Here is a 12,701-nt window from a genome sequence, read left to right on the forward strand (position 1 = left end):
ATACTCATAGCAATCTGGCACCATCTTTTTTCTGAATCTCTATCTTCGGGCGTCCACTCTGCGTCGTGTTAGTTTGCAATTTCTTTCAAATGGATTTCGAGCTTGTCGCTCTAATTCCGTTTCTCACACTCTCTCTATCTCTCTCTCTTTGAAATTTGCACGCCCCCACGAGAAGTGAAGAACACGTTCAAATAATTCCACGGGAGAATCGAATCATCCGCGATCTACGGCTCGCATGAGATATTCAAAAGCAAAAAACATCCCGATAAAACCGGACATCCTAAGCCGTATCGAAAATCGATGCGGAACAAAGAACATATCCCTCGAATCCCGCTGCCACGAGACGTGGGTGAGGATTTTCCCTACGATCCATTACCTAATTTCCACGCGTCTCTCGTCGATTGTGAGACGATGTAATTGGAGAACGAACGCGATCCAGTTGAAAGAAAACCGTGGCAAGTTCGCTGTTTGAGGACGAACATGCACCACTCTCATGCGATTACGGTCTCGATGGAGAATCACTCGGAAGGGATGGAAACCCTCCGACTCAATTTACACGCTCGAACCGACGTATCTATCCATGGACAAGGAGAATCGTAGACAAGCGTCTAATCCATTGCGATTCGATCCATTCATCTCGTAACCGTATTTCGCGCACGTACGTCACACGAATCTTGTGCACGTGTACCACAGAGCCCTGACAATCATCCGTGAGAAGCGAAATATCCGCTCACGGAGACGATAATATCATCCTGCAAGCATGCACAGTTTGGCACTGACCGGCACGCAGGCTGATCGCGCTTTCTAATTACGTTTACACGCACGCTTGTATACGAAGGATTTATAGATGCCTCCATATGTGTGCACATATGTGGTTACCATGGCAAATACCCGGATTAATTCGGATTCGGAACAGCCAAAATCACGAGAAGAGAGCACATTATACATATTAAAGACACTGCGCGCTTAAATTACGTTTTCCGAATCTAAATTGAAATTTTCGAGACTACACAATTCTCGGCACAATTTTTATTATTGAGATTTGTAACGCTCTTCAATAATATATTATTACAGTAAGCCAGTCTACAAAAAGTTCAGTATTTGGTGTAAAAAATTATTTTACCACAAAAGATATACTTTATAGTTGCTTATGTTGAAATGAAATCATATTATCTCTTATTTATATTTTCAGTAGTGTTTCATTTCGTTCTTTCTTTTAAGAATACTGTCAAAAACTTTAAAGAAGAGAGATTTGCGCAAAAAACGATTAACACGAGACTGTGGCTGCTCGTTTCCACTTCGTATCCGTGCACGAGTGGAGTGTGCGGCGCGGCAAAGATTTATCTACGATCTCGCGATAATATCACGATGAACTTTCGCGCATCCTATAAATATCCGCGAGTCTCCTGTTGTTAAGTCAACTACGCCCGACGTCGTTAATAGCTTCCCCCTTTTTCATATATATATGTATATATTATATAAATTTAACCTTCTAAAAATGACAAGAATATATGTGTATGTTTACGTTACTGTAGTGTATAAGTTATGTATATGTACCATAAATAATCGTTATCGTTATTATTCCTTCTTTGTCATTTTAGCATTATTTTGTTTATCATTATTTATATATATATATATGTATATTAATATTATATCGTCAATTTGTCAAGCACATATCCTTGTTCCAAGCGCATCTCTCTTCGTCATACAATTAGCCTCCTTACGTATACACGCACGATTACATGCGCACACGTGCGTGAGCCACGTACACCGGGTGTCCGTTAATTGCGCACGTGTATCACACGAACATGCGTACCAACGCGCGTTGCATATCCGGACGAACAACAAATTCGCGAAGCAAATTGTAAAACGAGAAGTCTTTTGTTCGTCTAAAACATAGGTACATATGTATATGTATATGTATATATATATATATATATATATATATATATGTATATTTGTGTATGTGTGTGTATGCATGTTTAATGAAATATATGCAAACATAAATGGCAGCCGCCAGAGCAAAGCAATTTCTCGTCTCACTAAACTCGTCATAATTTATTATACGTTGATTTCGCTAAAACTAGAATAATTTACTAATTGTATGTTCCTATAACTTCTTTTCGATCGATACATATATACGCATGTACACACGTCACATACATAAATGTATGTATATGCGTACGCATATATAATGTATATGTAATATTATATATATATGTATATATACTATATATATATATATAGATATATATAATATTTAATATTTATCATATATATATATATATGTATGTGTTGTGTGTGTGTGTGTGTGTGCGCGCGCGTATGTGTTGGTACTTTGGATGATTATTTCCGCTAGATCAGAGTTTTCCCTCTCCGCTTCATCGCTCGCTTATCCTATCACCTACCCTATGCGTATTTTATATATTCTGTATTTTATCCCCTATTTCTCCCATCTTCCCCTCCCTCGCTCCTCCTTTCTTCTGTTCTTTGGCTTTCTTTCGCGAACTCGCTCGAGACTCTCTGCATATCCGACCGGGCATCGCACGCGAAATGTTCAATGTTTTGTCTATTTCAGTCACAGGAATTCCGCATGAACACACATGATTGATCGATTGGACATACCGAACTTGCATCCGGCAGCACGCGGTCCTCTTCTCTCGAAAAGATACATACGTTCAAATCTATCATTTTTAGAGTCCCGGCCAACGTCGAATAAAATATATAGACCGGTATTCATAGTCGATTCTCATGTTTAAGATTGTCTTAAAATATCATAAATGAATCAGAGAGCCGCATTAGCTCTTCAGACATTACTTAAGACGGTCTTAAAATAAGAACTAACCGGCCATAGTCAATAAAATCATTGCACGATAATCAGATCCCATAATACATCCTAAACTCAATTCTTTTTATACTTAAGAAATAATCGAACGTAAAAAATATTATTCTCTAACACTGTCTGTTTCTGTATCGCAGTCTAAAGAAAAACGAACGAAAGATAAGCGATTCTAAGATAAATATTGCATTTTACATAACGTTACCATCTTTAGATCATTTTCTTTGGTTTTCCTTTGTTTTTCCCTACTTTTTCTACTTCAACAATAACAAAAGGTAGCATCATTACTAATAAAAACTTAAAGAGGACTATCATTGGCGACATCGTCATCATCTGGACAATCACAGCCTGGCTGACATTTCTCGGGCGATGCTTAACCGATCAGGCAAAGTCGATCGTCGATCCATAAATCGGACCGAGCCGCGGGATCGATGGCGAGACGGGCGGGGCAATCGCGCGCCCTCACACGCGATTCCTCTCTCGATGTTCACGCAGGAACCACAACGGAGTAGATTATACTTTCGGCCGGAAACTCGCGCGTCACTTACTTAGCGATAATTACAATGATAATCACCATAACCATAGTAGTAATAAGAGCTATTAATCGCGGAGGATGAGCACCGTGCGAACGCGCGCGAGTAGGACAAGATTTTCTCACTTCCTCTTCGACGCGCAGCACGACGCGCGCAAACTCCTCTTCACGCACACTCTCTTTCTCTCTCTCTCTTTCACTCTCTCACTCCTCTATCTGCAGTATATAAAATCTACAGCGCGTCGTACGTGTTTAAACCTTAAACGTTAAGGAGAACCCGATATCCGGCTGGGATGTCGGACCGGCGCTGAGCCCATGTTCGCTGCTATTTTTCTTTTTTTTTTTGTATTTTTTTTTCTTTTTCTTTTTTTCAAAGTTTTCAGACGCGTTTCGTCAGACGAGCACCCTGTATAGCATATGATTGACATTTGTCTTTTTGGGAGAGAGATATCGGACCTCGTCCGCGTCTTCGGGACGAGCCTGCATTTTATCCTACTTTCATCAGTCACGCGGGGATTATTTATCCGTCCCGTCGTCGTCGTCGCGCGGGATCTTCATCGCGACGACTAAATCGTTCGCTGCGTACGAATACAGAAGATTCGCCAGCCTCTCGTACTTCGACAATCGTCGGAGCTGTTCTGTCCTGCCGACGGATACGACGATCCGGCCTCGTCGAGGGTCCTCGTCGAGGATCAATCTGTCCGTGACATCTTTTCCGCGCTTTGCATCGCACATCGGCGGACTGGCAACGAACACGACGAGACTCCTAGGGGCATTTTATCGACGGGATATTTCGTGATTTGGCTATTGTCGGTTTGATGTCGGCTGGACGATCGTCGCGGCGCGATGTCGTGACTCGCGCGTGTAACTATAACGGTGTCGCCATGTATCCGGACGACATGATCGATTTTAGTATTTCCAGTGCTTCTGGTAGATCTCTCCGGATCCTCGAAATGTTCGCGACAGGTTTCGCTGCACGCTCATGTCCATTCGCGCCCTCGTCCTCGAGTTCAAACGTAATCTCTCACCTGGCAGTAGGGACCAGAGGCTAGACTCGCGGAGGACAGAAAGAAACATGCAGATTTGTAGTAGTGTGGGATTGGACGAAAAGGTGACAGGGGAAAGCCGATGTTGTATATCGATGTTGTATTCCGATTATCTGAACATCTGGGAAACGTCGTCTCAGCGTGTCTCGTCCTCTTCTCTCTTCAACTCTTCTTCTCGGACTGGGTTCAGCGCAGAACATCCTTCATCGCATTCGTTTCAGCCTCTTCGCCGCCGCCGCCGCCGCACGAACTTCAACGACGTTGAAGCCGTTGCTGTCCTACTGACTTCTAAATTTTTACCCTCTAATGAATTAACTAGCTAGTATACTAAGTTGTTACGGCGGAGAGCGTTGTAATGGTGATTCAACTCGTCACTCCTGATCGTCGAGCGTCCATCGAGTTCACGTTCTCGGACGACATCTGCAATCCAAAGTGACGATATTGTGTAATTTCTGAGATAGGAATGCATAATAGAATTATTTACCATGTTTACCAATTAATAATGTTAATATTTAAAGAACTATATATAGACTTTATATAGACGTCGATATTGCTATTTTAAAATTGATAATTTTATCGCAACTAAGAGAAAAATATCTAATACCTCGTACGAACGCAAAAAAAGTCTTCTTTTTTGCAAGAAAAAACTTACTCTGTTAGTTACGACATAGGGCGCGACTCGTCCAGATTTTCTAGGCTAGGACGTGGGTTAGTATGGCCGGCTGGCATCCTTGGGCCTCTTCAATTGGACTTTTAATCGTTTCATCCCTATCTGGAAGCCGTTCATCGCTTGGATCGCTGCATGCGCGCTCGCTGGATTATCGAACGACACGAAACCTGAAAATATCGAACGTTGAATCCTGCAGTGTATAACAGATTTTTCATCCCTCATGAAAATCTTCTTTCGATCATATGAAAATGTAATCTTCATTTATTGATGTCGCTCAGAAGAGAAATACTAAATGCCAAATGCAATTTGTATGACACAGGCATTAATTATTATTAATATAGTAAATAATACGACAAAATAGTAATTCAGTTTTATCATAATGATATTCATAGTCAGAAAAATATATTTGTATATAATAAGGAAAAGTATAAGTTTAGCATTTTTAAATAGTTATTATATTTTGAGGAGTATTGATTATTTGACAATTAAACAGAAATCTAGACGAATCACATCTTCCGTGAAGAATAAAAAGTTTTTGTTCATGAACTGGATATTATCCTGAAAGGGTAGATTCACGATAACGAAGACTCTCAGAGAGACCGTTTTCCAAAAAGATCATCACGACTTTCTCGGTTTAAGCCAATTTTGATCATTAAAGTTAATTTTGATCCCATTTTAGTTTCGACATCATGGTGATCTAAACCGCGAGTCTCTTCATCTTCCGCCCACCCACGGTTCTTTGTTTTACAAATTACTTTTATTTTGGAATTAAAAGGCACCTTGATTATTTCAACCCCGATTAGTCTCCGGAAAGTTTGTTGTGAACAAGAGTCAAGATATATCGAGTTTTCACTGCATAATACATTAAAAAAAAGATTTACATAGACACAAATTTTATCCCAATCGCAGTGGTTATAATTATATAGCGAATTTTCGATAAAAACTGTTGCGTCAAAGAGTTTTTTCGTTGAATTGATCGCGACGAGGAACATGCCTTTAAAGGGATACAAACGTTTACATATTTTTTTTCACTGCGGGCATAATTATGACGAGTCGTTGAGAGCCTTATACCTTTTTTTTGGGAGGGAATGCGAGTGTCTGAAACAAGAGAGACAAAATACACGGACGCAAACGTATGAATCGCACATGGACGAATGTGAAGACCAAGAACCGAACGGATGCGAATGGAATCGTCCAATTATCTGTATCCTCATACTCTCGGATACGATTAATCAAAGGAACGCCAGCGGCTTTTATCCGCATTCTCTGTTTCGGTCCTCTCTGCATAGTCTCTAAAAAAGAACTGCGCAGTTTGATTCTGGTTCCATTGAAACGGCATTCATATTCAGTTCATCCGCTAATACGGACGAGACAAATTAAATTTCCATGATTAAACCACCACTCTCTGATTGGAAATGTGTAAAGTCATTTAGAGCACTGTAGTATGTGACTGATCGAAAGTCATAATAATAATCACAGACATATCCATGTATATCATAATTATATTTTTACGTTCAATAAATTATACGATTTAAAATAAAAATATATTGAAAAATTTTTGTGAGAATGATATTGCATTGTTTTTAATAATATTTTTTCCGATAGCTTTCATTACAAATAAAAAAATGTTTTAAATCGTATAATTGTACAATATAAAAAACGAGTGATATTAAAAATTTAAATATGATTTCATATTCACTTCCGTTGTTGGCGATATGTGTTGACGTTCTTCGTCCTACCTTGTATAATAGTTGCAAGGATTGAGTCAGATAGACGCATCCTTCGTTGTTGCTAGTCGTTCTGAAATTTGTCCGCAGTTACCGTCGCACTTACCAAAGCATTTACTCTGGTTGGTCGCCCGGTCGATGAAAACTTTGGATGAGATGACGTTGCCAAACGGGAGGAACATCTGCATGAGCTCGCCGTCACCAAACTCCTGGGGCAGGTGGTAGATGAACAGGTTGCAGCCCTCGGGTCCTGAGATAGAGCATCCTACCATATAAATCAGAGCACATCTAAACATCTAAACTTGAAGTATAATACTCAAGTTAGAATGTTAGTTCTGGATGAGTTTTGTTCTTCGCAAATATAAATGATTCCACGCGAGAGCTTCAACCCGTTAGCGAGGTCGCCAGCGGGTACTGCTTTTCTTTTTGATTACTTTTTTCTTGTCGATGTCGTCTTTCTTTTTCTTTGATGAATGAAGATGAATCTGCGGCAGACTCTTGACGACAATACCGATTTCTCTCGTCCGTCCGAGTGCGAAATGATGATGACATATAACATGATTTTGTCACCCACGAATGATGCAAAATGACGTGAACATGAGTCAAGCGAGAAGTTAAATTAGACTGCGAGCAAATGACAGAAAATGGTATGAAAATGACCGAATGTTGAGAGCAAAACGATTAGAAAGTCATGAGCATTGTTTCACTCACGATTATTGATAGAAATCTCCCGGTTCAAATAACGTTGAGTATTTATACTTTCAAATATACACACACAACACTGGGATTTACAACACAATGACATATGAGGTGATGGATGCTGAAATGAGTGAATGGGTATGGATGGTGACGATGATAGTGGCGACACACTGATTACGATGGTGCGATACTCCCGTATTTTTGCCAGACACGATAATCCGTCGCCCTATATTTTTTTTCTATATGAGTACTCTAAATGATACAAATTTGCCGTCACCCTGCGCAAAAACTCTCATTACGCACATATTCTCTTTCTCTATTCATATTATATTACAGATTAATTATTATAAATAAAATTAATGCAAATGTTAATGATATATGAATGTAATTATTATAAAAGATCATGAGTCACGACCTAGATTTTAAAATGACATTTATAATTTTACATTCCGTACTTTCATATCTTGTTCGTAATTTTACACAATTATACACAATTATATATTTTTGCACAATTGATTATCCTACCCTTTCTTCTCTGATCGCTTAAGTGGGTCTCTTTCTCGTCTTCCGGTGTTAAAATGTCAAAAACATCGAGGTTTAATTTAGGCCGGTGAAGAAGATCCCGAGAGTAGAGGCGAAGAGGGAGGAAAGACTATCCGAACACAACGGCAGTCCAAATAAGGATTTAGCTAATTTCACTGAACTTTATAACTCCGACGTCAATTAGCGGCGATTATGACCGTGGAAACTTCTGCTCTCTTGGCCAGAGCTTCTCCCGACTAACGGACGCATTTAAGTAATGAGATGACTGCTACTCAACTTTTAGGGTGCTACTCATCGCGACCTGTTCGCCTCTACCCGAAAGATCTTTTGCGGAAAGATTCCTCCGAGAATTCATTGGAATATGCTAGTCGAATCATCGCAGAGCATAATTGTCTATTTTCAACCCAATTACGACTTCCGGTATGTCGCTGTTCACGATAATATCGCATGACTCGTTGAACATATTTGCTGGTCGATAAGATTATCATCGCAAATTCCGGCAAAGTTTAAGAATTAATGCGACACAGACAAAATTTTACGACGGTTTTACGAGGATATTTTCATCCGATTCGGAAGTGATTTTCGTCGATTGTCCGAGAGTAAAACTTTAATTGCAATTGTCGCAAATAACGCATCGCGATCAACATTTGCAAAAGTTCGAGTCACAAAACTTGATTCACAAAAGGATAAAACTTTCCTATCCTTGGGCATTACTCTATATGCATTTCTGATAGATGTATAATCCATACTATCGAAATTTGTAAAGTAGTTCATTCGCGGATTGGAAAGTTGTTCGTCGATCTGCAACGATCTGCAATTTAAAATAAAAAGAGCGATATTCCGAAACAAATCGTCGATTTAATACAAACTTTTCCGTCAATTATAAATTAATGTTGTTGGGTACTTAGTGCCTCGAGAAATCACAAACCTGTTTTGCGGTTTACGCAAAGAGTGACAAACTCTCCCTCTCTTACGCGAAACGACTTCGTCCTGGTAATAACTCGATCGTGGCTGTCACGCGAAACCCAAATTAGCACGAGTGTCGACGGGTTTCCGGTTCCGACTAGAGAGAGTACGGAGGGGAATTGCGGTGGACGACGAAATCACGAAGAACGAGCCATAAATTAAAGCCCGTCGTCGTGCCGTGCGCGCGATCGTTGATCCTGAAATTGGTTTTCGCCTCTCTAATTGGCACACACGCGGTACGTGCACGCGAATTTAATGAGAACGACTACCTTGTCTACTTCTATGTCTACTTCTGTCGAAAAGTAATAGCGGAACGCGCTGCGTTCAAAAACATCAAAATATTTAAAATTCGCAAATCTCTTCGTACAATCTCTCTTCGTACAATCAAATATTTGCTATATTTAGCAGTGCATAATTTTAATATAACTAAAATATTATGCGACTTTGTATCTATTTTTTTAGAATATATACACAAAATTTATATGCAGAGGAATCATTTTTTTAACAATCTAAATATTACTTTTATTTTTTTAATTACACGAATTTGAGTTTTTCTATGCAAAGTTGAATTATTTTGCTTACATGATCGAACTGTATAACGATATATTTATTTTCACGAGTGACGGTGTTGCCGATCGCGAAACGGATTCGTGTCGATTTCTCTCTCGTACAGAGATCACAAAATCTCGCAATGCACGTATCACCGTCTCGTAGCGAAGCAACAACCAACATTGGTCGACAGCGCAACACCGAGAACAGCCACTGACATCGAGTGCAACGGTGAAACACCGAAATTAACGACGAACATCCGAGATACGTTGACGTAAAGAAAAAAAAAAGATAAAAGAAGGAAGAGGAGAGCTATCCGCATAACGTTAAAAATATTATGACACACAGTCATGGTCAGAGAGAAGAAATGTATATACGAACACCGAAAAACATCGTGTAAGACGTAGAACACCCAGAACAACGATCAAGGAGCTTAAAGTAACACGGAGCAAGGGTAAACTCGCGAAGCGACAGTCAATAATAGATCGATACCACTGTCATGCAATGATGACAATAACGTCGATTCCCCTTCAGCTCCCTTGGGTTCCGTCCGATATTGCGGCACGCCTAACGACTTTGACATCTAACATAAGTTTCTCCAAAAGATAAAGTGTCTGCACACACACGTTTTCTTTATTTTTACAAAACTTTTATCTAACACAAAAGTTTCCAAGAAGTCAGCAATATGATAAACGTTGCTCTCTTTTGGAAAAAAAAAAACTTTGGGAACTATTTGTGTTCTTGACAGTGTATTTTACACTTATACACAGAGAAAAATGAGAACAGAAATATGAAATATATTTGTCATTTCAACTATGTAGATTGTTCAAATATATATAAAAAACAAACAAATACGAGATATGTACATCATACGATTAATAATCATACGACTAATACAATTCTTTAATAATAAACAAATTCTAAAACAATTAATATTTTAGATTGTTTGACGAGAAGCGAATAGAGTATCATAGGTGATTTTATCTCGTAAAATTTGTCCCGTCGGGAAATAAAGTTATTAATAATTTTTTATTAGAGAAGAAGTGAGAAAAATCGCGTTGATAAATACGCGAGATATTTGTCATCACGTACGGGAAATAAATTCGATTAGAGATTTCTCTTACTCTCATCTCGTATACCGCTTACGATTTAGTAACGCGACGCATGGGAAAATGTCAGAACGCATCGACGAGACGAAAAGATCAGGCGGAATGAAAATAGGAACGAGTAGAGACGAGCGAGAGGAAGCGGACATAGCGGTCGGAACAGAGGGTTGAGGCCGGATAAAACGGAGGCGGGGTAGCGCTGTCGCGGTAAACTTTCCATTATCCTGCGATGTAACAACGGATCGCCGGCGGGCGTAGCGGCAAAGTAATTAAAACTTTCGTTTTATTTGCATTATCTCATTGCGAGGCGTCGTATATTCTAATAATGGCGAGTTGTTAATTGCAATTAGGCGTTGGCTCGCTCAACCCTCTTCTAACCCCGGACTTGCCTGGTCGACTTTTTCCCTGCCGTCGGCTCTCCTTCAGTACTTTTCCGCAAAAGATGGCATAGTAAATGACTAGTCCGCACCGATATATTTGAGACGCGAGACTTGGCTGTCTCTTTGACCGATCGCGTTCTTTTATTCCGACTGGTGGTTTTCTAAGTAATTGCATTTTCATGCAATTTCGTGCTATGGAAATTAGTAATTAAATTGATAATTGAAATTATCGAATTGAAACATCTGTCTTTGAAGCAACGATCCTCTTTCGATGAAAAGAAAACCTATCAAATACTTACGATGTTCGAATTGAAGTTCGATAAAACTATAGAATTGAGCATTGTTATATTAAATTAAAAATGATAAACGCGAAAAACTAAACGGAACACAAAAGATCTGGATCGATTTACTCAGGTATCTCTCACTCGTCATTTTTTTTCGCATAATCGAAGCGATATCGTAGCGTTGTGCAAGATGTGCAATTACGCGATACGGTCAGCTGCGGTGGCAGCGTGGTGGTTAAGAGAAGTCGAAACTCTTGCACCTCGTTGGGCGCCGACGATGGATAATTCGTGTCTGGACGTGTGTACGGGACGTGGAACTACAATCTCAGGTCTACAGACGTTCGTGTTTACAGTCAACAGTTAGACGTTGATGAGAGCGTGTTGTACTTACCTTCCCTCTGCGTGGGTGCCACCGCGGTCATCGGCTGAGGAATAGCCTGAGGAAACTGGCCGTAGACGGCGGGGTAAGCTGCGACAATAACAAATAACAAGTACATCATGAACTGTCCACATCCAGATCTGTGCGTGCCATTGCCTATCCGTTCCCCACATAAACCCTTTCTTTTTTGTCCTTTTCCTTTTATTGTGATATCCGCTGTCGGCCGTCGACAGTAAGAGTCAGGGACAGCGCGAAACCAGCGGCAGCCGCCGAACGAATATAGGCGTCGTAATTCAATGCAGCGATAGCGCATACATAATGGACGATGACAGTAATAAAAGCCGAACAGTCCAATAAACGTCAACAGATTCAACAGAAATTGCGCTGCCGTCGCTAGACAGATTACAATGGCGTAATTTATGACCGTGCGTTTCAGAAGCGTCGGGGACACGTAAATCGGACGCGACCATTTATTCTTGCGATTTACCGAAGATTCGTCGCGAGGGGAAAAGGTTAAAGCATCAACATTAAGAGGATATTAAACGTAAAGAACGCGAAGACACATTTCTGCGTCATTCTGGGGAACACGAGATGCAATTCGAATTATGCGAGTTATTCCAGTGCTCGATATTAATGACAGATCCTGCGATCGCTTTGGAATGGCAAGTCTCTCGAGAATTAAGCTTTTTGAACTTTAATTTAGATAACATCTATCCAATTCAAGTCAATTTTATTATTTATTCAAAAAAGTTACCTCTCTCTAGACGTGATTATCAAGCGTACGTTCGAGGTAGGAGAAATGCTGATGAATATAACAAATGCTGATCTTGAGCAAAATTTTCTCTGCAAAACTGTTATTTCTGGAAGATCCCGCATAATCTTATCGTTAATGCGAAATATGGAAATCGTGCTTCTAGCCGAGTGGCCTGTTTGCCCTGTAAAAGCGAGTGGTGTAGAAGTGACTCACTGATACGAAAGCTC

At 39.9% G+C, this 12,701-nt stretch overlaps 1 protein-coding gene across 17 annotated transcripts in view; it reads right to left on the reverse strand.

Moving 5' to 3' along the window:
* Positions 1–3,699: 3,699 nt before the first annotated feature.
* bru3 (CUGBP Elav-like family member bruno 3) overlaps positions 3,700–12,701 on the reverse strand; it is a 467,269-nt gene continuing 458,267 nt past the window's right edge. For 12 of the 17 annotated variants that reach the window (XM_087414567.1, XM_087414561.1, XM_087414566.1 and 9 more), the window contains 4 exons: positions 11,733–11,810; positions 6,921–7,079; positions 5,070–5,254; positions 3,700–4,837 (listed from right to left, as the gene is read on the reverse strand). In XM_087414567.1, the coding sequence (XP_087270693.1) occupies positions 5,127–5,254; positions 6,921–7,079; positions 11,733–11,810 (365 nt within the window). In that variant the 3' untranslated portion in view covers positions 3,700–4,837; positions 5,070–5,126. The remainder of the gene's footprint in view (positions 4,838–5,069; positions 5,255–6,920; positions 7,080–11,732; positions 11,811–12,701) is intronic. The other 5 variants (XM_087414564.1, XM_011068011.2, XM_087414562.1 and 2 more) reach the window with 3 other exon arrangements.

This window comes from Acromyrmex echinatior, chromosome 16 (assembly GCF_024713525.1).
Source record: "Acromyrmex echinatior isolate Ae372 chromosome 16, ASM2471352v2, whole genome shotgun sequence".
NCBI classification, from domain to species: Eukaryota; Metazoa; Arthropoda; class Insecta; order Hymenoptera; family Formicidae; genus Acromyrmex; species Acromyrmex echinatior.